The sequence below is a fragment of the Diospyros lotus genome, chromosome 12, assembly GCF_014633365.1.
Source record: "Diospyros lotus cultivar Yz01 chromosome 12, ASM1463336v1, whole genome shotgun sequence".
NCBI lineage: Eukaryota > Viridiplantae > Streptophyta > Magnoliopsida > Ericales > Ebenaceae > Diospyros > Diospyros lotus.
Genome location: NC_068349.1, coordinates 9293275 through 9320832, shown reverse-complemented (window position 1 = coordinate 9320832; position 27558 = coordinate 9293275). Strand labels below are relative to the sequence as shown.

Sequence of the window (27558 nt, the reverse complement as noted above, 5' to 3'; positions counted from 1 at the left end):
GGGGGGCGCCCGAATCACATACCCAATGCCCAGCTGGCGACAAACAGAGAGAAATTAATAAAAGCGTAAAGGAGGAAGGCATACCTTTTTCTCCATAATTCCTGTTCTCCAGACATCACTGCCTGATCTCGAATCCCAGAGGCTCGAATTCGTCGTTTGCCTGTAAGTTTTCTCTCTTTCTCCGTCCATTCATCGCTCTTTTTCCCACGATCAATGCCAAGATTTCCGTATTTAATATATTTTGCTTTTTCGTGTTTTTCCCGCTTTTGATTTGCAAATAATTTTCATTTCGAGCTTTGAGTTCGGATGTCAAAAAGGTAATTCTAGGAGTTTCTTGATCGTTCCGAGTTGGAATTTGGCGATCGGAGAATTGGAGGTTCAGAATATCGGAATTATATGCCCCGATTAAAGTGATAGTTTCTTTATTTTTTAGGTTAATAGTCGGGAAGGAATTTTCTTTGAAAGTTTCACGCATATGCATACGTATGCTTTATCACCTTGAACTCAAATTTTAGCCCTAATCCATGCTCAGTTCATTTTGTTTGACCTGGTCAGTAATATGGTTCATTTCAATTCTTTCCGAGCAGTTGGGTTGGGGTTGGGGTGGAGAAGGGGCTTTTATGTTTGAGATTTTAAATTATTGGGGTTATTAATATTTGTTGTACTGAAATGAAGTTTTGGTGAATTAGAAGGGTCTTTGCGAGCACTCCCACTGAAGTGAATTTTTGAGTAAGGCATGGCCTGCAAAGGGTTTTGGGAATGCTTGTTGAAGCTCTTGAACTTCTTGTTGACTCTTGCGGGTCTGGCTGTTGTGGGGTACGGGATCTACTTGTTTGTGGAGTACAAAAAGTCAGAGTCTGATGATTTTAGTGAGGCACCCACAAGCGATGATGTGGTACAGCTTGGCCGTCCGATGCTCATGGCCATCTCCCTGTCAAGCAGCATATTTGATAAGCTCCCAAAAGCATGGTATTGCGCCCTCCCTTCTAAATGTGTCTGTGCATTTGGGTGTCTATACACTTTTGCTGATAGCAACTAGTTTGCATGTTTTCATATGAATAGACTAATACAATAGCAACGGCATCACAATCCTTAATCTCAGTATGTGGGGGTTGTTTCGTGAATATAGTTCTCCAATCATTATTATCCATGCCATATATTTTGCAAGCCCTTTATATCCCATCTCATGTCTTAAGTGTTTCCAAGCCAAATCTGTTTGTGGGCCTCCTCTATCTCTTTTGTTACAGACTTTTTTTTTTTTCATTATTTTCACTCGCCTTACACGTGCATCTATTGGTCTTCTTTTCACAATTTTAGACTATTCTAATTGTATATTATTTATCTTATCTTCAAGCACCAGTCTATCCTTAATCGAAATAATTTTATTTCTAATTATGTCTTTTCTTGTATAACTGCACATTTGTCTTAACATTCTCATCTTAATTTGGCTCATATTTTGTATATGTTGGCACTTAATTGTCAATCATTCTAAACTATACAAATAAAGATGGTCTTATAATTGTTTGATAACATTTTTCTTTACTGTTCAAGTAATTTTATGATTGCATAAAAGGCTGGGCACATTTCTCCATTTTTCTCATCCTACCTTGATCTGCAAGTATATCTTTCTTTCTCTCTGAACATTTGATCTAAGATATCTAAATTGACCTTTTTTTAGAAATAACTTGATCTTAATTTTACCACAACACTGTCCACACTTTTATTTTTATTAAAATTACACCACCATCATCACAAATTTATATATTGTCTAACCTAGATTTTATATATTTGATTTTTACCACTCAATTTAAAATCTAAAGATTTTAAGGTGTTCTTCGACAAGTCAACGTTAATATTTATATCTTCATTTGTCTCATATATTTAGGTAATATCGCCTATAAGTAAAGTAACACACACCAAGATACCTCTTTTTGGATGGGCTTTGTGAGTTTATCCATCACAAAAGTAAAGACGCAAGAGCTTAGTAAACATCCTTAATTTGATCCAGTTATAGTTGAAAAATCTCAATATTTTATCTACGAATCCTAATACACCTTTTTGCTTGATGTATAAACACTATGCAAGTCTCTGTGATTATCTTGGACCTTTTCAGTAAAATTCAATTTCACTAATGTTGAACTGATATCTTTTACAATGATCTATGCCAGTCTTAGCTTGATAGAAGCATCTGACTCATTGCTTTCAGTTTTGGATTATCTGTCAAAGAGATGGAATAAAATATTTTAGAGTTGTTTTCCAGTCCTCTTATGGGGAAAACTTGTCCAAGAGAAGAAAGAACAGCTGTTTTAAAAATATTTATTCTCCAAAAAAAAGAAGAAGAGCGTTATGTTGAGAATAAGTACATAATGTTTTTATTACTTTGTTATCTGATATTATTTTACAATAAAATTGTAGAATTTGACATTATTAGTTTCAATTAGTGTTTTTTATTCTCTTGTTGAATTCAATATGCCCTTTTATTTCCTTTGAATGCAGTTGTCTATATTATAGTAACTAGAAGTTCGATGTTATTTATCATTTTAATGGTTCAAGGTGCACTGAATGCCCTTGTCTATATTATAGCAACTAAAAGTACGATGTTGTTTATCATATTAATGGTTCAAGGTGCACTGCGGCTGAAAGGTCTCTTGAAAATTATGGACTAGCTGGCATGTAGTCTAAGTCAAGTAAGGCACATCTTCAATGTGCATGATGGATACTGGATAGATTCCATAGAACATAAAAAAATATAAATAATGATGCAAATTTCCCTGAAAGGATAGTGCGTCACAGGATTGCAATGAGAGGAAGAGAAAATAATGCATAAGCAGCAATACATTTCTAATACTCATCCAATTTATGACAATAAAGAATAGAAGGCAAAAAATGCCACATTGTTGCTGCAAATGAATTAAACAGGGCATAAAAGGTTCAACCTTTGGAAGAAAGGCAAATAGCAGAAAATTCCAAATTCAGATAGCTAAAGAAAGCTTTACAGAGGAAAAATCCATCCATCAAAATGTTGAACTACAATTTGCTAAAACATCTTGTGTGGTCGAACTAGATATAAAAGTCAGCACGCTGTAAGAAGAAAATGAAAGTTGATGGAGAATAAAACTATTATTTTCTCTACAAATGGGAGTGGAGAATGAAGGGCTTCAAACGTAAAATACTCAGGTAGAAAACACAAAAGAGAAGGAGAACAAAAAGATTTGGGTATCTGCATTTAAAAACAAAAAATCTGTGTGTGTGAGAGAGAGAGAGGGAGAGAGAAAGTTCTCAACATAATATAGATCGACGAGAAACGTTGAGCAATGGCCTATACAAATTCTGTTGAGGGGGTTTGTTGCAAAAGATCAAATTCTTTCAAATGTAAAATGCTCAAGTAGAAAACGCAAGAGAGAAGGAGAACGAAAAGATTTGGGTATCTGCATTTAAAAACAAAAAAATCTGTGTGTGTGTGTGAGAGAGAGAGAGAGAGAGTTCTCAGCATAATATAGATCGAAGAGGAACGTTGACTAATGGCCTATAGAAATTCTGTTGAGGGGGTTTGTTGCAAAAGATCAAATTCTTAGCAGTTTGTCTTCTCTTGCAGTGGTAGGGTTGACTGGCTGTTTCCTTCTGTTGCAGCTCATTATTTTCCTTTGACATGGTGTCTTCTTAGGTTTTTCCAGGGCTATGAATGTGATTAAGTGCCTCACCGATCACCTTTCTGATGTCCCTCAACTTATCAAGGATCTTAGGCATAGTTATTAAAGGCGCGCCTAGGCGCAAGGCGCCTTAAGGCGCCAGTTTGGCGCCTCGCCTGGGCTGAGGTGAGGCGGTTTCTGCAAGGCGCGCGCCTTGCAAGGTGAGGCGCTGAGGCGCGCCTAGGCGCGCCTCATGAAAACCGCGCCTGCATCCTGCTTGCATCATTTCTTTCTCTCCTCTCCAGTATCCCCTCTTCTCAGTTTCAGCATGTATACATCACTACTTATTTACATTTCTTTAGTTTAAGTAAATGTCCACATTTTCTGTTATTTATATTTTACCTTCCATTTACTTTAATACATAAATGTAAATAAGAAAGTACCCCCCATTTGGATTCAATAAAAATATCTAAAAAATCAAAATCCATAACAATAAGAAAATAGAATTTTGATTTTAGTACAAATTCAGGATTTAGCGATTTTACCACCCCCAAAATACATACCTACTATTTCTTGAAAAATTCATTAAAAATCATTTTAACAACAATGAATATTAACTATCAAAATACCGGGAGTTAGTTTTTCAAAATGAAAACATTTTCTTATATGTCTCCTTATAATGCCCTAATCTTCCAGACTTAGAAGAAATGCGCTAATCTTCCAGACCTAGAAAAATAGCATTTTTCAAAATGAAAGCATTTTCTTGATTGTGGACTTGTAGTGTTTATTGATTGTGGAGAATACTAAAGCTATTCCAAAATGTCCTCCATCAATAAAACAAGAGATTGGAGAGTACATGCAAAAGAAGAAAAATAACAGGGAATCAGGGATGAGCAAAATATGGCACCGTAAGATGATGATTTTCAATTTGGTGAAGGGTATGATGATGATGATGATTAAAACTTCTGTATTGATTGTGGACTTGTAGTGTTTATATGTTTGTTTAGAACTTTGCATGATGGTTGGTACTTGTTTGAGTTTGAGACTTTAAGTTTGAACTTTGATGATGTTTCTAGTTTAGAAATTGTATGATGAATGAATTAACTTTGATGTTGTTAGTTTAGAATTTGAAGATAATGAAACATTAATGATATGCATGTGTTATTATTGATAATTTTATGATTTTACAAGATTTTTAGTTTTTTTTCTAAAAGGTGCGCCTCGCTTCGCAAAAGCGTGCCTCGCGCCTTAGGCTCCAGGACCCTTTGCGCCTCGCTGCGCCTCGCGCCTTTCAGAACTATGATCTTAGGAGATAAATTGGCAATATTTATAACAAAATTAACAGTTAAAAATGGTACACTTTCTCTAGTCTTGGGCATAATCTTACATGTTTGGGTTTTTTGGTGCCCAGGTGTGTTTTTACAACCATGGTATCATTATTAGTCTTATGAGGGCTTTGTTCAGTTCAATCTGATTGAAAGCTGATTTGAGGATTTATAAATCTCAATTTTTTGTCTAAGACTTAGGAAAAACAATTAAAAAAAAGCGCTAAGGTATCCTGCAACAATTTGGCTGGTGTCGTGGCTTATACTTATTCCAATTGAGCCGAATCAAATAATTGTAGTTATTTGTTATAGGCATCAAATGGAGGTTGTGACTAGAACAATGGCAGTTTTCATGTTCTTTCTTTACTTATGGGGTGATTTTGAGGGAATCTAGAAGGTAATGGCGACTTCTCAAATTGAAGTGAACTCAATTAGAAGCTGTAATATAGATCTGACTCTAATTAATGTGTGTAATAGCTCAATGAAGTAGTATTCATTCTCTAATTCCTTATTTCTTGCTGCAATTTTTCTTGAAGTACATGCTTTCTGCTGTCTTTCCCCCCCCCCTCCCCCAAAGTTTTTTGTGGACTTGGATGTTTGCCAATGAGTGATTTAGTTGGTGGAACCCTTTAGCAAAGTACGATGGAGAATACTAGAGATGGATGGGAAGCGTTGAGGTAGTCTCTTGAGGTGCCAAATTATAGAGACTTGAAAAGTTGAAGGTGATGAAGCAAAGTCTCCAATATGCTGATGGTAGGTGCTTTCTTAGACGAAGGTGGAGGAGGGTCACTATAGAGGGATTTAGAGGAGCCACTTTTGAGGAATCTATGTTGTTTGACATCATGTTAGTTTTGTAGCCTCTTCTACTAGTCGCATCAATATCCTCTAAGATGCTTAGGTGGAGATGTGGAAATCTCTTTGTAAATATGAAAAGTTTGTTAAATTGTGAACCATCATCTTATTTAAAAGCTGAAGTTAGTCGATAGAGAGTTAACTTTGTTTTTTTATTATAATTTTTATTCACAACATGCACCCTCACATGTGGCTAGGCTTCAGTGCATAACTAGTCCAAACATATGCAACAATTTAAATATTTAGTTAGTGGTGAGGTTTGAACTTAGGATCTGCATAACTGGTCCAAACATACGCCACAATTTAAATATTTGTTTAGTGGTGAAATTTGAATTTAGGACCACCTTTGCCTTCTCTGATACCATCTGAAATTGTTAACCACCATCTTATCTAAAAACTTTAGCTAGTATATTATTATTTTTACTCTCAACAAAGTATGCAGGATGCAACATGTCTTTGTTAGGGGTCGGTGGCTTAGTTCTTTTATTTGGAGACTTCTCTCCTTTTGATACCATCAAGTTTCAACTCACTTTGCAGGATGAGCATCTTGTTGGCTGTTGACTCTGCTCAAGAAAGCCACGTGTCTATGGTCACTATTTTACTCAAGCATCACATTTTATGGGGCCCCAAGTACTAACGAACAACTTGGAAGAGACCTAAACATAAAATAAGAGATATCTACAAATTGATGTAGGATAGCATAGGGACTTGTTGAAGATTGAAGAAGAGGAGAAGAGATTGGGGTGAAAAAGAGAAGAATAAGAAGTATGGGAAAGGAAGAGACCTAAGAGAGAGAAGAGGGAGAGGGAGAGGAATTTCAAGAAGGGAATATTTAGCAATTGTATTCAAATCAAGAAATCTCAATAATAAGTTTAAATAAAGGCTAAATTCTAATCATAGTTGTCAAAGGTTCAAGGCGGCTTGAGGCACAAGAATGCTTGGAGCCTAGGCACAAGGTGTAGGTGTGGCTCTTTTAGATGCGAGGTGCACATTTAATCATTTATTAGATAGCTAATAGGGTGTTTTTATTATTTTCTCAAATTTCTTTTAATTTTTTTCCTAGTTATTATCGGTTAGATTTTAACAAGTCCATAAAAAAATAAAAGCAAAAAATTATGGCATAGGCGCAAAAGGCATGTACGTTGCTCCTCAAGGTAACACATGCACCTTAGAGCTGGGTGCCCTCAGTTGAGCCTTGAGCCTAGGGTTGTAAATGAGTCGAGCTATTCACGAGCGGCTCGGTGTTCAGCTCGATAAAAGTTTATTTGAGTTTGTTCGTTAAAGTAAACAAGTTAAGTTGAGCCTAACTTTGAAACTCGATTTGTAAACGAGTTGAGTTTGAGCTCAGTAAAGCTCAACTTACTAGATTAGAGGCTCGCAAGTAAGTTCAATTAGAAGTTCGCGAATAGCTCATAAATAGACTTATTTATAAATACATTAATAAATTTATTCATAATTTTATAAAAGTATTATTTAACATAAATTTATCAAACTTTAAATTATTATAATAATATCATTAAATTTGGTTGAGTTTGATTTTGAGAATGTTTTGATGATAAGAAACTAAATGCAAAACTTTAATATACTTTCTCCATTAAAATGTGTTGATAATAAGATATGTTGCGATTTGAAGATTAATCAATTAATACCTAGTTTACTATTGGGATATATTGATTATTAGGTTCGATTTAAAGTTATATTTTTTTGATTATCTGCGTATCAGATTATCAGGTTTTTGTAAACATAATTCTGACAAATTTGGGCTCGAGTCCATGCTTGGGCTCGCCAAAAGCTTGTTGAGCCCAAGCTAACATGGCGAGCTCAAACTTGAGCCCATGTCGAGCTCGAGTTCAAGCTTGGTTCAGGTTAATCAAGCTCGAGCTTGAGCTCAGGCTTGTCGAACCGAGCCTGAGCTGAGCGAAGCTTGGCTTGGCTTGGTTTGATTGCAACCCTACTTGAGCCTAGGTGGGCTTTGGACAACTATGATCCTAATATTAGATATTAAAATATAATAATTCCAATTTATCATTACATGTATACTCCAACTTAATCTAGAGTGACGCATGCCAAGGCCTTCCATTTAGGCCTCCATGCTATGTCCATGCAATCCATGTTACAGTTAGCCTTGCTGAGTAAATTTACCACATGAGACGCATTGCAAAATTGTCATGCCTTGTGAAGCTGCAGCAAAGGCATAAGGCTGCTAATGGGGGAGACTTGGAGATGATATGGCACCAAGTTGGCTTGCTGGCCTGGTGGACCCTGATGATTTTCCTCAATTGCTTGTGTAATCTTTATGATATTTTATTGTCCAATATGACCTTGTCTTGAACCTAGGGTTTTCAGGATAGAAATGAGAAGGAAGAATGGAAGAAAGAAACGGAGAGAAACAGATAGGAGATTTTAGAGAGAAATGAGAAACTGAATTCAATTCTTGATTCATCCTCCAAACAGGTTGGTTAGCTTTATATATAGCTAACCAATCAACAGTTACAAATCAGTTACAGGTTGTAACTGATCCTTTGTAGAAATAATCTGCTACAAATGACATACAAAATACAACCCTACAACCTACTTTAGCCCTATGAGCTTGACATTTTCCCTACCCTTGAAAATTTTCTTGTCCTCAAGAAAGCAAAGAAGCTGAGCAGCATGGGGAAATAGATTGAACAAATCTGGAAAATATTCCCAAGTATTATTTTCTGGGTGTAGATGGGACCATTGAACCAATATTTGTGTAAGAGGAAGATTGTTCTTGTAGGTCACTCTCTTGTCCAAAATGACAGAAGGTTCCACCTTGAAATTTCCAGCTGAAATTAGAGTAGGTAAAGTAGGACTGGAAGTAAAAGTAGATCCAATAGTTTTCTTCAATAAGGACAGATGAAAAACCGCATGCATATTAGAATCAGGTGGCAGCTGCAAACCATAGGCAACAGGTCCAACCTTAGCAATGATAGGAAAAGGTCCAAAATACTTGGGACTCAACTTAGAATGAGAAAAAAATTTTCTGATAAGAGGATGTTTAATCCTGAGATACACCAAATCTCTCACAACAAACTCCCTTTCACTTCTTTTTCTGTCTGCCTACTGCTTCATTCGATTTTGGGCAGTGGCTAGCTCCCATTTAAGAAGTTCCAGTAATTCTTGGCGAGTCTGTAAATAAGTATCCACTGCTGCAACTAAAGAGGAAGTATCCACAATGGCAGGGAATAAAGGAGGTTTAAAACTGTTGGAATGTCAAATCAAAAAGTTTAAATATAGATGAGACCAAGAGATAAGGTTGGTTGGAGATAAATTTGAATACAGATGAGACCAAGAGATAGGTTTGTTGGAGATAAGGGAAGATTCAAAAAATTAAACTGATAAAGAGGTAAATTCCTAAGAAAAAGGAGGCAGTTGATTTCAAGTGATAAGTTCAGCTTTAGTGCTAAACTTTATCCTTTAAAGATATTCCATTTTCCTGTTTTTCAGGAGATGTTGTAGAAGAATTCTTGTAGATACCCATTCATATGCTCAATAAGGTATTGAAGCAGTTTTCCGTTTCATTAGGTAAGTTTTTTTCTTCCTCTCTAATCGAGTATTCTTCCAACATTGCTTCAGTCAACTGTTTTTCAGTTTTGTTCATGGTATTAGAGCCAGCAACCTTCTGGCTGATTCTTTACCTTCCGGTTAACTTATCTAAACTTACTGGTCCCTGTGCTTATGGCAGATAATACCCCTTCCTTTGATAATCCTTTTGCCACCTCTTTGATCCCCAATGTTCCATCTCAGTCTATGCCTTCCATCCCTTCAAACCTTGATTTCCATTGCCTTCAAATTACCCAATAGAGATTGAATGGGACAAATTTCCAGGAATGGTTCAAATCAGTCTTGTTGGTAATGAAAGGTAAAGGAAAAGTAGGTTATCTTGATGGATCTCTTCCCATGCCTCCTTAAACAACACCTAACTTCTCAACCTGGGATGCTGAGAATTCTATTGTAATGGCTTGGCTCATAAATTCTATGGAGCCAAAAATAGAAAGGACTTACCTATTCTACAAAACTGCAAAGGATATTTGGACAGTGGTGCAAGAAATCTATTCAGACCTCGAAAACACCTCACAATGCTTTGAGATTCGATCAGCCATCAGGACTACTCAACAAGGTAATATGTCAGTGACTGAATATTACAATGTTCTAACATCATTATGGCAGGAAATTGATCTATTCTATGAGATAAGCTGACACTATTATGAAGATAGTGCCAAATATGTTAAGATGCTTGAGAAGGAAAGAGTGTTTGATTTTTTGCATGGACTCAACAAGGATTGGATGAAGTTTGTGGCCGACTCCTAGGTTCTAAACCTTTTCCCTCCATTCGTGAGGCCTTTGCTGGAATTAGAAGAGAGGAAAACCGTAAGAAGGTGATGCTTAACAACTCATCTCCTCTGGATATAGGTATTCAAAACTTTGCTTTGGTAGTAGTCCATTCCATTAAAAAAAAATCAAAAGAATAAAGACAAGAATCTATGGTGTGATTATTGGAACAAACCTAATCACACCAGGGAGACTTGTTGGAAGCTGCATGGAAAACCTAGAAATCAAAGAATCAAAGGGACCAATCTAAGGTGGCCTATATGACTGAATCAGTTCCAGCAAAGGAGAAACCTTTCAATACTCCTCCATTTATTGCAAAACAAATGGAGATTTTGAAAAATCTATTATCTCAATCCAAGGTATCTAAAGAAGCTAAACATACAGTCCCTAGTATTGCAGTTGCTCAATGGGGTAATTTTCACTTCTACTTGTTATCTCATTGGAATTCTGAAAATATGTGGATTATAGATTTAGGAGCATCAGATCATATGATCAGCTATTCCGCCCTATTTTCTACATATGAGAAATGTAATGATAATGCCCAAGTTGCAGTAGCAGATGGCGGTTTGACTAGTATAGCCAGAAAAGGAGATATTAAACTGCTAGGATTAACACTTTCTTCCATTTTACATGTTCCAAATATCAACTGCAATCATATATTAGTTAGTAAATTGACTAGAGATATGCAGTGTGTAGTTAAATTTTTCTTCTTCGCATGTTTTTTAGGGCTTAATTTTGGGAAAGATGATTGGAAATGCTAGTCTCTACTTTTTGTTGCCACATTTTTTTTTTGGGGTCCAAGTACTTGACTTGCAGAACTTCTCTGATGCTACAATACGACTATAGTTATTTACATTATTTACTTCCCCGTTCTTATGTGATAGGCACCTTTTGCTTCAAAATGAGATGCTTATTATGATATAGTTCTCTAATTGAATTATTTCCATGAAGCAAGAATCATGACATACACTGCCTGAGGAATTGGGCTATTGTCATTTCTTTTGGCTAGATTCATGATACTCACTAGTTTATGTCTATTTGTGCTTCTTTTCCTTTTTTTTTTTTTTGGTTTTTTTTTTTTTTTTTTTGGGGGGGGGGGGGGGGGGGGGGGAGGGTTGCTGCTATGTATCTCAGTCTTTTTAAAAATACTGAATTTTAATTTCCTTCATGTTTTTGCAGGTTCATATATTTATTTATTGGTGTCGGCGTTGTCCTCTTTGTAATATCTTGTTTTGGTTGTATTGGAGCGGCAACACGGAACGGATGCTGCCTGACTTGTGTATCCTGATCATTCATGCCCCCCATAATCCACAACTGTAGTAACATGAACCAAAATCACATAGTTTCTATACAATAGGACATCTACACCACAGGCATTATTGATATGACTGCGATGATGTCATGTTATGCCTGCCAACTTGACATGCCACCATCGTCATAGGAAAAGAGTCATGGCCTACTGTCTGTTACTCATTTTCACTTTGGCTTTTGCCTATTATTTTATTGAAAACATAAAATTAGTTATAGGTTTTGAGCTTGTCAAGCAGGTTTAATTTAGTACTCTTTCTCTGCTGATGAGAGTTGTTATATGGAGCCTTGCAAGATCAGGGACTCTTATGTGTTGGTGAATTGGGGTTCACATCTTTATTTTCCTTTACTTATTTAGGATACTTGAGATTTGGGTAAAGAATGAAATGTACGCCAGTACATCTAGTTTAATATCTATGCAAAAAAAAAAAAAAAAAAAACTATTTAACAATAAACAAGAATTCCATTTTTATCAATAACTTGCTGTCCTTTAGCTGCATACACGCATCTGGCACCTGTAATCGAGTTTATTTAACAGGTTGCTTTTGCTCTCAATTGATGATGCACTACCTTAATCTTCATTAAATGTCTTCAACTCTGCTAAGCATTTTTCAAACTCTTTGTGGTTCAGGGTTTGCTACATGGATCCTGTTTCATCATTCTTCTGTATCAGGTGTATCAGTTAAATTGCAATATAACAATTATCTTTGTTAAACATGCCTATGTTAATCTGCTGTTGTAATGAAACGTAGAATGTAGAACCCAAGCCTGATTTATGGGATCTTGTGTATTGTGGTTACACTGCTAAGCATTACTCTCTGTCTGTGCCTGAATGATGATGCAAGGATGAATTCCTTAAGTCAAGACAGTACTCAGTTCTAGTGATCTTGCTGATCTTGGTAGAACTAGGATGTGCAGCTTTCATCTTTTTTGACAAAAAGTGGAAGGAGGTGACTATCATCCTCACTTACCTTTTGAGTTTCAGTATAATATATTAGCATATCTGACTGAGTGTTATTTGCCTCAGGAAATTCCAACAGATAAAACTGGAGTCTTTGATACAATTTATGATTTTTTGGAGGAAAACTGGGAAATTGTTAAATGGGTTGCTCTTGGGGTGGTTGTTTTGGAGGTAAGCAAAGGATGATGTCTCTCTTCAAGATATAATTATTATTTATTTATTTTTCTTGGATCTAATTCACATTTCATAGAGCAACGATTCATCTATTATATATACATAAGCATATTTTTCCTAAATATTATGTCAGATCTACCTGCTGAAATAACTCCAATAAACAATGAGGAATTGGTTTTCTTTAGCTTTGCTTGCACATGCATCAAAATACTTTCCTAATATATATGTGTACATAGATATTAAATTACTATTTTAAAATGCCAACTGAAGAAGCCTTTGTCCCAAAATGACTAGGCAAAGCTACTTAGATTTCCCCCCCTTCCCATTGGCTCTATTGGAAGCCATGCTTTCATGTATGACTTATGTAATCTTATACTGATTCAATATATGGTTCCTTTGTCTTCCTTTATTTGTTTTAGAATGCTTACTTTGTGTTAGGACCCCCATTATTCATACCTATCAGAGGCATAAAAGGAGGGGGGGAATCAGGGGTAGCCAAGGAAATTGACTCAGGGGCAAAAGAGTCCAAAGTTGGTTAGGGAAAGAATGGTCATTCACGTAAGGAGAGAGGGAGGTAGGAAAATTTTGGACAATAGTCGTGGGGAGAGAGAAGGCCCTCTCGAATAGGCCGATTGGTTGTTTTTTTAGCTTATACACATTCTAGCGATTGTTGTAATCCTTGTAAACACTGATTTTCTATTGTTCTAGTACTGAATTCAATCCAAAAGAGTGTGTTTCTATCAGTCTGGTATCAGAGCATTGATCCATGGGGATATCCGTTTTTGAGAGAGTGGGGGAGCTGGAGGGAGGATTGGAGACTTATCAACAATAGATAAAAGGATAAATGGAGGGATTGCAAGTCGGGTTGGATTCCATGAGGAATGAATTCTAGAAGATGCAAAACATAGAGAAGAACATGACAATGATGTTGGACCAATTCAACTTATTGATAGAGAAGTGGGAAGCGCAGGATAAGGATAGGAAGGGGAAACGAGATGAGAACATACCCATGGGTTCCTCTTTTACAGTGGATGAGATGCTGGTGCTGGGAGAAAGGGCGAGGGACAAAGGTGGTGTGACCGAGGGCTTTGAAAGACTGGAGATGAGAAGTTGACGCTTGGAGATGCCCGTATTTGAGGGAGATGATCATGATGGTTGGGTCTTTAGGGCAGAGTGTTACTTCATAGTAAACTGATTGACTGATGTAGATAAACTGGATTTGACGGCGCTCTGCTTTGAAGGGGCTACTCTCGCCTGCTTTTAATGGGAGCAATGACGACGACATGTGAGGAGTTGGGAGGAGCTCAAGGCGATGCTGGTAAGTCGCTTTCGATCGACTCAAGAAGGCACCGCAGAGGAGAGGTTCCTCGCGCTTAGGCAGTTGGGGTCCATTAAGGACTACTGCCTTTGTTTTGAAACTCTAGCCTCGCCGCTTGAAGAGCTGTTAGAAATGTTTCTAGAGGGTCATTTTATAAATGGCTTGAGGCCGGATATCCGGGTGGAGATGAGGGTACTGCGGCCGACCGGATTGGAACAAATGATGGAGTTAGCCTAATGTATTGAGGAGAGGAATCAAGTGGTCCATGTAGGTTATTTTGGATTAGGCCCAACTCAAGTACTGACCCTTTCCACCCCAACAACAAACCCCCAGTTGGCACACTGTCGAACTCGGCGACAACTAGCCCTGCTTCCTCACATCGGCCACCAGCCATCGGTAAGTGGAGCAACCCTCTTTTGAAATGGCTGAGTGAGAGTGAATTGCAAGCCAAACAGGCGAAGGGTCTGTGTTTTCGTTGCAATGAGAAGTACTTGGTGGGGCACAAGTGTAAGAACAAATAGCTGCAGGTGATGGTAATCTATGAGGAAAAGGAAGAGGGAGAAGAAGAAACAGAGGAGGCTAAAACAGGGGAGAATTCACGGAAAACAAGAGACAGTCAAAATGGGGGAAGTGGTGGAGCTATCCCTAAATTCTGTAGTGGGGTTAACACCTCCACAGACCATGAAGATCAAGGGAGAAATTGATGGCCAAGAACTGGTGGTCTTAATTGATAGTGGGGCTTCCCACAACTTCATAGCTGCTGAACTGGTGCAGAAGCTGGGCCGCTTCGAACTCAAATGAGAGGTTTTGGAGTGATCATGGGGTCAAGCATGGCTGTTCAAGGGGTTGGAGTTTGTAAGGGGGTTACTCTAATGCTGCAAGTGGTTGAGGTAGTCGAGGATTTCCTACCATTAGAGTTGGGAAACTCAGATGTAATTCTTGGAATGAAGTGGTTAGCCACGTTTGGGGAGGCCCAAGTAGATTGGGACTCATTAGTTATGAAGTTTAGATCGGGGGGTATGACGGTAACACTGGGGACCCCAGCCTTAGCAAAACATTGGTAACCTTGAAGTCGATGATAAAGGCGTTCCGAGAAAATGGAGGAGGAGTGTTGTTAGAGTTGGTGAGTTTGATAGCTGAGGACAAAATGGTGGAAGAGGTGGTTCTTAGGGATTTGCAGGAGCTATTGGCAGAATTTAAGGAGGTGTTTGAGGAGCCGTGTGGGCTGCCCTCGCACCAGAGGAGGGATCACATGATTATGTTGCAATCTGGAGTCCCTTCGGTAAGCGTACAACCGTACTGTTACCCCCATCTCCAGAAAAATGAGATTGAGAAACTGGTTCGAGAAATGTTGGTAGTAGGTCTTGTTAGGTCGAGTATCAACCCATTTTCCAGTCCTGTGTTGCTGGTCAAGGAGGAGGATGGTGGTTGGAGATTTTGTGTGGACTACATGGCTTTAAACAAGGTAACAATTCCCAATAAATTTTTCATTCCCATCATTGAAGAGTTATTGGACAAATTACATGGGGCTGCTGTTTTTTCTAAGCTGGACTTGAAATTGGAATATCATTAGATACGAATCACACCTGATGACATCTCAAAGATTGATTTTCGCACCCATGAGGGTCATTATGAATTTTTAGTCATGCCGTTTGGATTAACAAATGCACCCGCCACTTCCCAATCCCTGATGAATGAGGTTTTTAAGGAGCACTTGAGACGGTTAGTTTTGGTGTTTTTTGATGACATTTTGGTCTGCAGTAAGAATATGAGTGAACACAAGGAACATTTGAGATGTGTATTAGGGGTCCTAACCGCTCACCAGTTGTACGCTAATGCCAAGAAGTGTAAGTTCGGGCAGCAGGAGATTGAATATTTAGGGCACATCATCTCCCAAGAAGGTGTGGCTGCTGATAATGCTAAAGTTCAAGCGATGTTGGAATGGCCTAACCCCAAGTCACTGTGAGAACTTCGAGGATTTTTGGGCCTTACGGGGTATTATCGGAGGTTCGTAAGGAATTACGGCAAGCTTGCATGGCCATTGATAAATCGCCTCCAGAAGGATAATTTCTCTTGGGATTGAGGAAACGGAGCAGGCTTTCTGTGGAGATAATGGAGGATTAAAGTTGATAAGCCGAGATTAAAGATAAGATAAGAAGATTTGAAGATTGGTTGCTGCATAGATAAAAATACCTAATATTTAGGAGATAAGATAAAACTGATTTAGTTTATCTAGAGATAGCTAGTTTATATTTAAATTTATCAGATATGTTGTACATAGAATAGACTCCAACCTAAGGTAGAAGACTTGTATATTTATTTCCCTTTGTTTCGGTTAATTAAGCATTCGATTCTAGTCTTAGAATCGATTTCTTCATGGTATCAGAGCAGGAGTTATTCTCCTCCTGATTATCAGTGCTGCTATCAGGTTCTCGGCATTGCAGAACCATTAGCAACCAACTTCTTTCTTTGACCCGTAGACACCAGAATCTCCTATCAAGATGGCTGGCGGAGGCAGCAAGTCCACTGATGCAAGCAAGACCACCGAGATCATCCCCTATCCAAATACTAATGCTGTAACCATTGATAATAACAGCATGTTCACAATTATCAGGCACAAGCTCAATGGTCAGAACTACCTTCAGTGGTCACAATCAGTGTTGATGTTTATCTGCAGCAAGGAAAAAGATGACTACCTAACTAGCGCCACAACCAAGCCAGGAGAAGATGAGCCAGGTTATAGGGTTTGGAAGATAGAAAATAACATGGTGATGTCTTGGCTCATCAACTCAATGACCAACGAAATCGGTGAGAATTTTTTACTTTATAATTCTGCACAAAAGATTTGGGAGGCGGCTAAGGAAGCCTACTCACATGCTGAAAACACCTCAGAGTTATTTGAGAGCATGTTAGATGACCTTAGGCAAGGTGATTCCCATGTTACTCATTATTTTAACTCTCTCAACAAATATTGGCTTCAATTGGATAAGTGTGACACTATCCAATGGAAGTGTACAGAAGATGCAGCTACATACAAATAGATTGTAGAAAAGAAGAGGCTGTACAAATTTCTTATAGGTCTAAACAAGAACCTAGATGGAGTTCGTGGAAGAATCCTTGGAACAAAACCTTTGCCAAACCTAAGAGAGGCTTTTGCTGAAGTCAGAAGGGAGGAGAGGCGTATGAAAGTCATGCTCAAATCTACAAGTCCAACTCTGGAACAATCAGCCCTGGTCACTCGCAGGATTCTTCGAACAAAGCCTTTGCCAAACCTAAGAGAGGCTTTTGCTGAAGTTAGAAGGGAGGAGAGGCGTATGAAAGTTATGCTCAAATCTACAAGTCCAACTTTGGAACAATCAGCCCTGGTCACTCGCAGCAGCGAGCGAGTTCAGTTTAAACAAAAGAAGAATCGACCATGGTGTGACCACTGTCGGAAGAGTGGACACACTAAGGATACTTGTTGGGAAATTCATGGAAAGCCTCCTGCTGGAAGCTAGCCTATGAAAAAAGGAGTAGAGGGACACTAGCTTCAACAGAGGAAACTGCAGCAACCATAGCACCAAATCTGTTAAGTAAAGAACAGATGGAATGGCTCCAAAATATGTTTGGGAAAACCCAGATCTCTCAGCCTTCTAACCTGGCAGTCGGCTCTATAGCTCTTAAAGGTAAATCTCTACATGTTTTGACTGCAAAAAGTGAATTTCCTGTTGTATGGATTGTTGATTCAAGGGTTTCGAATCATATGACTGGAGACATTGATCTACTAACTAATTTTCAACCTTGCAAGCAAGATTGGATGGTAAGGATAGCAGATGGTTCATAGTCAAAGGTTGCTGGAAGAGGTTCATTGGAAATTTATGGAAATCTGATATTAAAATCAGTTCTTTTAGTGCCAAGTTAGATTGCAATTTGATATCAGTAAGCAAATTAGCTACTAACTATGATTGTGTGGTTAAATTCTCACAAAATTTGTGTGAATTTCAAGATCGGAGTTCAGGGAAGACGATTGACAGTGCTAAAACATGTTCCGGCCTTTACATACTTAAAGGGACTCCTCATTCCAGCAGTAAACTTATTCAGTCCAGTAATTATTCATTTTTTAAACCATCAGTTTGTTTATCTCATTCCAACAATAACAATGCTTCCATCCTAATTTTGTTTATCTTCGTAAAATGTTTCCCTCATTATTTGAGAATAAAGATTCTCATATTCTACAATGTGAAATTTGCCAATTCTCTAAACATATACGAAACACTTATCCTAACCAACCCTATACTCCATCTTCACCTTTCTCCCTGATTCATAGTGATGTGTGGGGGCCTTCTAGGGTTAGAAACATTACTAGGGCACGTTGGTTTATATCTTTTATTGATGATCATACTCGGCTCACATGGGTATTCCTTATGAATGACAAATCTGAAGCTGACACCATTTTCCAAACCTTTCATTCAATGGTGCAAAGGCAGTTTCATACCAAAATTCAAATTTTGAGAACAGATAATGGCAAAGAATACTTCAATACTATTCTTGGTCATTACCTATCCCAACAAGGCATTATACATCAAAGCTCATGTGTTGATACCCTCCAACAAAATGGGGTCGCTGAAAGAAAGAACCGACACCTATTAGAAGTAGCAAGATCGTTGTTGTTCTCTACTAATGTCCCTTCCAAATTTTGGGGTGAGGCTGTCCTAACGTCTGCCTATCTAATCAATAGAATGCTCTCACGCATCCTAAAATATCAAACCCCTAGCCAACTTCCGATCGATCTCTTTCCTCACTCTCGGATTCTATCCCATGTTCCTCTCAAAATTTTTGGTTGTTGTGCATTTGTTCATGTTCATAACCATCTGAGAAGCAAGCTTGAGCCTCGGTCACTCGAGTGCATTTTCCTCGGCTATTCTCCTCATCAAAAGGGCTATAAATGCTACTCTCCATTGCTTCAAAAATTCTTTATTTCCATGGATGTCACATTTTTTGAACATCAGCCCTATTACCCCAAAACTAATATTCAGGGAGAGAATACTCAAGATTCCTTTTCAGAATATCAGTTTTGGGAAAGTTCTATTGATAGCCAGCAATATGAGTAGCCCCCCGAACCTACCTCTATCTCCTCTAACGACCATTCTGCTGCTCCTACCAAGGAATCTCCTAATTCTACCACTGAACTTCAAGTTTACTCTAGAAGACAACCTCGATCTAAGGAGAATGAGGCCCTAACATGTTCTGGGACTGTCCAAGAGGCTGAATCGATTCTTCCGGCAGATGGAGGAAAGAAAATGACTGGTGAGAATACTGAAATTGTATCTATTGATGATGATGATTTACATTGGCCTATTGTCTTGAGAAAGGGTGTAAGATCATGTACACAACATCCCATACAAAATTATATCTCTTACAAGGGGCTTTCACCAAAATTCAGTGGATTTGTTTCTAATTTGAACAAAGTGCAGGTTCCAACAATGTTAAAGAGGCGTTCAAACACCCTAGATGGAGAGAGGCTGTTCTTGAGGAAATCAAGGCTTTGGAAAAAAATGAGACATGCGATGTCACTGACTTGCCTCTCGAAAAAAGCCTAGTGGGCTGCAAATGGGTCTTTACGGTAAAATACAGGGAGGATGGAAAGATTGACAGATTCAAGGCCAGGTTAGTTGCAAAAGGCTTCACCCAATCCTATGGTATTGACTACCAGGAGACATTTGCCCCCGTGGCAAAGCTAAATACTATCAGGGTTCTGCTATCCTTAGTAGCAAATTTGGATTGGCCTTTACATCAGTTAGATGTGAAAAATGCTTTTCTAAATGGAGATCTAGAAGAGGAAGTTTACATGGAAATTCCTCATGGATTTGAATCTCACCAAACAAGAAACAAGGTATGCAAGCTAAAGAGATCATTATATGGGCTTAAACAATCCCCAAGAGCCTGGTTTGAGAGATTTACAAGGGCAATCAAGAAGCATGGATATAACCAATGCCAAACCGACCATACTCTATTTATCAAACACTCCTCAAAAGGTAAAATATCAATTCTTATTGTATATGTTGATGATATCATTGTTACAAGGGATGATATTATTGAAAATTAAAGCCTCAAAAAGATACTTGTAAGGGAATTTGAGATTAAAGATCTTGGAGGTCTAAGATATTTCTTAGGCATGGAAGTGGCTAGATCCAAAGAAGGAATTTCAGTCTCCCAAAGGAAGTATATTCTGGATCTCCTTGATGAAACAGGAATGTTGGGTTGCAAACCAGCAGAGACTCCTATGGAATCTATGACAAAGCTTGATATTGGCAAAGAAAGTACTCCAGTTGACAAAAGGAGATACCAAAGACTAGTGGGAAAACTCATATACCTATCTCAACTAGACCTGATATTGGTTTCTCTGTAAGCATTGTAAGCCAATTTATGAATGACCCTAAAGAAGAACACTTGGAAGCAGTTTATCGGATCCTAAGGTATTTGAAATTAACTCCTGGCAAAAGATTAATGTTCAGAAAAATAGAAGACCGAGGAATCAAAGTTTAGTGACGCTAATTGGGCCGGATCAATCTTGGATAGAAGATCAACTTCTGGGTATTGTTCATTTGTATGGGGAAACCTAGTTACTTGGCGTAGCAAGAAGCAATCAGTTGTTTCCAGAAGTAATGCAGAGGCTGAATTTAGAGCTTTGGCACACGGATTTTGTGAAGGAATATGGTTGAGAAAACTACTACAAGAATTACAAGTGAATATGATCGAGCCAGTACAGATGTTATGTGATAACCAGTCGGCCATCAGTATTGCTAAAAATCTAGTTTATCACGATCGGACGAAACATGTGGAGATTGATAGACACTTTACAACAACAACAACATATCCAGCCTTTATCCCACTATGTGGGGTTGACTACATGAATTCTAGACTTCCATGTATTTCTATCTTTTGTCATATCCTCATTTAGATCCATATATTTCATATCAAATTTTAATGTCTCTCCCAAAGTCTTCTTGGGTCTACCTCTACCTCTTTTTGTGACTAATTGTTCCATTTCATCAACTCTCCTCACAGGAGCGTCTCTTAGTCTCCTTCTCACATGACTAAACCATCTTAGTCTAGTCTCTCTTATCTTCTCCTCGATTGGCACTACTCCTACCTTATTACGAATAACTTTATTTCTAATTTTATCCTTTCTTGTATGTCCGGACATCTATCTTAACATCCTCATCTCCACTACACTCGTCTTTTGCTCATGCTGGTATTTGACTGCCCAACATTCTGAGCCATACAGCAAGACTGATCTTATAGCTGTCCTATAAAATTTTCCTTTCAATTTTAATGGGATTTTACCATCACATAACACCCCCGATACATTTCTCCATTTTAGCCAAACTATACTCCTACTAACAACCAAGTGGCGGATATTCTCACTAAAGCCTTGCCAAGAAGAATATTTGACGAATTGAGCTACAAGCTTGGCTTGAACAACATATTCGGCCCAGCTTAAGGGGGAGTGTGGAGATAATGGAGGATTAAAGTTGATAAGCCGAGATTAAAGATAAGATAAGAAGATTTGAAGATTGGTTGCTGTATAGATAAAAATACCTAATATTTAGGAGATAAGATAAAGCTGATTTAGTTTATCTAGAGATAGCTAGTTTATATTTAAATTTATCAGATATGTTGTACATGGAATAGACTCCAACCTAAGGTAGAAGACTTGTATATTTATTTCCCTTTGTTTCAGTTAATTAAGCATTCGATTCCAGTCTTAGAATCGATTTCTTCACTTTCCAATCTCTTAAAAGGGCGATGACAGAATTGCCGGTATGCGTCGGGGCATAGATTGGGGGTAGTCCTGATGCAGCGGTAGCGGCCTATCGCTTTCTTCAGTTGCACCCTAAATCCCAATAGTTGAAACAAGTCAGTATATGAGAGGGAGTTAATAGCGATGGTCTTTGCTGTGAGGAAGTGGAGACATTATTTATTGGGGCGAAGGTTCGTTATAAGAACAGATTAGCGAAGCCTTAAATTCTTGATGGAACAGCGGGTAGTCAGTCCAGTCCGAAGTGCCAAAAGTGGGTTGTGAAATTGATGGGCTACGATTTTGAGATTCAATATCGCCCAGGGTTGGAGAATCGAGTTGCGGATGCCCTCTCCTGCCTCCATTCACTTGTTGCGCTTATGACCCTCATCATTCCCCGAGTATTGCAGCTAGACTAGCTTAAAAAGGAGGTTGAGGAAGATGAGACACTTCAAGAAATTATTAGGGAAGTGCTAGAAGGTCCTACTAACAAACCCGAGTTTGCATGGGTGGATGGACAGTTGCTGTACAAAGGGAAATTGTATCTTCCTAAGGGCTCCACTCTCATTCCTTTGATGTTAAAGGAAGGATACGATGGACAAATTGGGGGCCACTCTGGGTTTCTCAAGACTTATAAGAGGATATCAGCCAATGTGTATTGGATGGGGATGAGGCGGGACATTCAGCGATATGTTAGACTTTGCCTTGTGTGCCAGCAAAATAAATGTGGTGTTGTTGCCGGGAGGGTTGCTACAGTCACTTCCAATCCCTCGTCAAATTTGGGAAGATGTATCCATGGATTTCATCGAAGGGTTGCCCAAATCAATGGGGAGGGATTCTATCTTAGTGGTGGTGGATCGACTCAGTAAATACATACATTTTATTGAAGGCACCCATTTACATCAGCTAGCATAACAGGTGTCTTTGTGAAGAAGATTGTCCGATAGGGATAAAATATTTGTCAACCATTTTTGGGAAGAACTATTCAGGTTGCAAGGCACTTAGTTGAACATAAACACCTTATACCACCCTCTGTCTGATGGTCAAACTGAAGTCCTAAATCGCACTTTAGAGACGTACCTCCAATGTTTTTCCTCTTCCAAACCCAAGGCGTGGTGCAGTTGGCTTCCTTGGGCAGAATATTGGTATAATACCTCTTATCATGTCTCCTCAAAACTAACTCTGTTTTAGATAGTCTATGGGCGTGAACCTCCCCCGTTGCTACGTTATGAGAAAGGGACCACGACGGTTTCAATAATCGAGCAATAGTTGCTGTAGTAGGATGTAGTTTTGGAGGAGCTACAGGCCCAATTGTGGCGAGCGCAGGCAAGAATGAAGGATATAGCAGATAAAAAGTGACGAGACATGCCCTTTGAGGTCGGCAAATTGGTCTATGTGAAAATCTGCCCCTGCAGACAAAAGACGTTGGCTGCTAGGGTGAACGAGAAACTGTCATCGAAATTTTATGGGCCCTTCGCTGTGGAGAAGAAGATCGGGAAGGTGGTATACAGGCTGTCCCTACCACCTTCCTGTGCGATCCACCCCATATTCCATGTCTCCTAGCTTCGCAAGGCGGAAGGAGTAGTGGAAAAGACGACAAAAATTCCAATCCAGTTCAGTGCCAAGCTGGAGATGAAGGTGGAGCCGGAATTTCTGTTGGGAGTAAGGCCGAACATAATTAAGAATTTGAGAAGCCTTCATGTTTTAATCCAATGGAAGGTGCTGCCACCCCTGGAGGCAACTTGGGAGCCCTACCATCAGATACAACAACAGTTCCACCTTGAGGACAAGGTGTGTCTTTTGGATGGGGGTAATGTTAGGACCTCCGTTATTCATACCTATCAAAGGCGTAAAAGGAGAGGGGGGGCGGGGGGGGAATCAGGGGTAGCCAAGGAAATTAACTCAGGGGCAAAAGAGTCCAAAGTTGGTTTGGGGAAGAATATTCATTCACGTGGCTGCAACGGAATGAAGAGAAGGTATAAAAGGCAAGGGGAAAGGAGAGAGGGAGGTAGGAAAATTTTGGACAACAGTCGTGGGGAGAGATAAGTCCCTCTCGAATAGGCCGATTGATTGTTTTTTTAGCTTATACACATTCTAGCAAATTGCTGCAATCTTTGTAAACACTGATTTTCTACTGTTCTAGTATTGAATTCAATCCAAAAGAATGAGTTTCTATGACTTTGTACTGGGCAATCCTTACTGTCACATTACTTGTACTATACTATATGTAATCATACCATCTCAAGAGATTTGTTCTGTTGCCTGTGTCTGGTTTTCCCTACGCAAGCATGCCTGGGGTTGGGGCCCACACTCCCCTCTGATTTTGCTCGCGTCGGGCAAATGTTATGTTGCCTAATGCGGGCAACATAACAATTTCGACCATCTCAAATAGCCTTCACTTATTTTTTTTCTAATTTGGTGCTCTTTTTTTTGTGCCTAATGAACCTCCATGTTTCCTTTATTGTAGTCAGGTTCATCATCAATGTAGAATCTTTCACCTTTTCAGATGGAACTCCAAATTAATTGTGGATGCTAAATGTTGCTTTAGATGAATACAAGTGCAACAGTTTCTTATGCTATATGTTAACCTTTGTGGCAGTAGGATTGAGAAATCAAGCTCTTCATGCACTTTTTATCTGCTAATGCCTATAGTTCTACTGACTACCCATGTAATTGCAGGCCCTTCTTTTCTTGTTAGCTCTTATTGTAAGAGCTGCAAATAGACCAGCAGAATATGACAGTGATGATGAATATATTGGTGGTTCAAGGCAACAGATCCGACAACCATTGATCAACAGGCAACCAGTTCCAGCGGCTGGTGTCCCTGTTGCTGGTCCCCTTGATCAGCGTCCTGGCAGAAATGATGCTTGGAGTGCACGTATGAGAGAAAAGGTGCAATCTATTCTGGTGCACTTACCATGTTAAAATGTTTTTGGGATTCAGTCTATGGTAGTATTTGTGAGTTTATCAAGTGATCCTCATGGGAAGTGCGATGAAGGCCTACACAATATATAATGTCTTTCAAACTGATGGATGGAAGTTTTTGAAGTATCATTCGCTAGCAGATCATATCATGTTTGCTCATTAGTTATGCCCTATTTTTGAATTTCATAACACCGAATTAGTGGTAACTCTTCTCTCTCACAGTGCACTTAATGATATGAATTTTTCCTTGATGAAACTCTTCACCATAGTCCATTTGCAATATTTCATTTTCCAAAGTATTAGCCAAACTTGTCTCCAGGTTCTTAATTTTCCTCTTCTCCTCTCTCACACTGCATTCATATGATAAGAATTTTTCCTTCATGAAACTCCTCACCATGTTCCATTTTCAAACTTTCATATGGCCCAACCTATCTGCAGGGTTCTTAATTTTCCTCTGCACCAATCCAATCTGTTTGTATTCATAGGAACTACACTCAGAATCTTATGGTTCCCTACATATCACTTTTTTAAAAATTTAAGCTGATAGAATTCTCTTAACATCTAGTCTGAAGATCTGTTATAACCATGACATCTTATTAGAAACTAGAGGACTCAATTGATAATTTGGGTAAAACAATCATTACTGCGCTAGTGTTACCCTTTGTTTGTTAGTGGTGCAGTCAAGTGATATCTCTGGTGCCCTTTATTTGTTTCTGAACCATCAAGTTGCATTTATACAAGATTATTTAATGAACACCTCTGATTGATGTACTGACTGTCATCGGAAGTGGATTAATCATCATGTTCTGCCTCTATGAGTCGTTTCTTTTGCCAAACCTTACGTACTTTTGTTGATTTTCTCTGCGTGTAAAACCAGTACGGGCTTGATACTTCTGAATTCACATACAACCCATCCGAGCCGAACAGGCACCCGCAAGCAGCAGCACAGCCAGCAGAGGAAAGGAGTCGTTGCACTGTCATGTAGTCAACCTCTTGAAATTGGTTGGTTTCTTATAACTGATTTTCATCGAGTGGCTGGTGTGAGAATTTTGTATCTTAAGATGACAATATATTTCCTTTGTCAGGTTTGTTGTACAAAACGGATTCTCAAGGGCTATACTTAATGTTTCCCCTCTCTTTAACTTCGTTTCAGAATGGAATATTTTCAAATGCATTATCATTTGGTGTAAACTTAAATGTTAGGTTCGGGATTGAGGCTTGCTAATGTATTGAAGTTGATTTTTAGAATTTGTGTCAGGAAATTGAAGACTAGTGAAATGAATTTCCTTGTGAAATGTTGACATTGATACTGCCCCGTTTTGGTTATCTCAACAGTATCCAATGGCTAGTGGTGTCTATATTGTTCAGTTTGCAACCGAGGAGTTCTCTTTTTGGTTTTTAAGTTGTAACTCGTTGTTTGCCAGTTGATTGTTTGCTTTCCATCTGGTGTTGGTAAAAATAGCTTGGCTTGGCTAGTCCTCTCTTAATTGCAGTGCAGAGCATGTAGAGCTATAACCCCTCTAATGAGACAGTGCCAAAGGGAGGACACTTCCTGAGGCAAACCTTTACTCATAACCGGCGAGCAATTCGGTTCAAGCCTAAATATTGGTCAATTATTTAGTGATCCAAAAGATTGAACTAGGAATTGGATGAACCGGCCCCAGTATACCTTCTAAAACAGAGTAAAGGTTTGAGTGACAATAGACATCTGAAAACAGGGTAAATGATGGTAAAGGGGAGACGTCAGAAGTAAAGGTTTGAGAGTAAACGACGGCAAAAGGAAAACATCAAACTAAAGCTTTGACCAACAAAGAAAGAGGGAGAAAGAGTGAGGTAGTCAAATAAACAGGGTCATCAGAGTATGGATAACCTATTATGTGAAGTAGGAGAGCATTATTATGGGAGTTTTTAGTTTTATGCAAACAAAATTATTTGTAACATCATGTACGTATATGTTAAGATTGAATCATATTACTAATTTTTTAGTATAATGTGTGCACTAACAACTCAGTCCTGTTCTCAAAGGAATGACCTTTGACTATAAAGAAATTATCTTCTCCCATATTTTCCTCCTTTTATTTTGTATCTTAAAATCAAGAAAGGATATTATAACGAAAGAAAATTCTCATTTCCATTTTTATTGACCCAAAAAGCTACGTCACCAACCAACAGACTACAGTGACCTCTTCGCTGGATCGGAGGCACCACCTCTGGAATAGCGAAAACAAACAAACTGCCACGGCATGACTGCCACAGGGTTGAGCCCCATCCATCTTGCTTCTCCACTGCTACCTTATGTTCATGGCTCTGATTAAAACCCATTTCACAATCAACCTTGGAAAAGAGGGTCTTTTGCATGGTTGTCGCTTATCCTCGCCCACGGCCACGGATAGTGCTATGGACCCCCCCCCCCCCCACCCCCCCCCACCCCCCCCTCTCTTGATGCGATACTTTATTTTCATCTCTCTTTCCCATCTTTCATCATGGTTTCTGTTTGCACCTTTGTGTGCATTTTCTCCGGGCCCAATTTATATGGATAGTCTATTAAAAAATGTTATTCATTTAGATTAAGTGACATCTTTTCATTAATCAATAAAAAAATAACAGTATTAATATTTATTGTGCACCTTTTTATTACATATCATTTAAACTGAAAATTCATCTCCAGACTAGATTAATAACAATACTCATTAAGAATAGCTTAAGTATATTATTTAGATTTAAGAATTTAAAATCATCTTCAATTAACATTTTTAAGCAACTCCGCATTATTATGCTACAAGTAGTATGAGTGACAACTTAGAAATTAATATCGTTTGGGTGCGGGCCATCACAACTATTTCACACGTGAACTAGTTTGGTTTTTACTTATCCACCCAGATTTCTGGCTTTTTCCATGAAGTGGGATCCTGCAAAGCTTGGCTGCGATG

At 38.6% G+C, this 27558-nt stretch overlaps 1 protein-coding gene across 3 annotated transcripts; it reads left to right on the top strand.

The window, feature by feature from the left end:
* Positions 1 to 25935, top strand: LOC127786598 (tobamovirus multiplication protein 2A). 3 transcript variants are annotated; one of them, XM_052314091.1, is made up of 8 exons: positions 1 to 162; positions 690 to 969; positions 11342 to 11441; positions 12340 to 12420; positions 12498 to 12602; positions 24383 to 24595; positions 25506 to 25630; positions 25714 to 25935. In XM_052314091.1, exons 2-7 carry the CDS (start codon positions 737 to 739, stop codon positions 25611 to 25613), a joined length of 840 nt encoding a protein of 279 aa, XP_052170051.1. In that variant the 5' UTR covers positions 1 to 162; positions 690 to 736; the 3' UTR covers positions 25614 to 25630; positions 25714 to 25935. The 3 variants fall into 3 exon arrangements, with proteins under 3 accessions (XP_052170051.1, XP_052170050.1, XP_052170049.1); XM_052314090.1 differs by having other exon boundaries at positions 693 to 969; positions 25506 to 25935; XM_052314089.1 differs by having other exon boundaries at positions 25506 to 25935.
* Positions 25936 to 27558: the final 1623 nt, after the last annotated feature.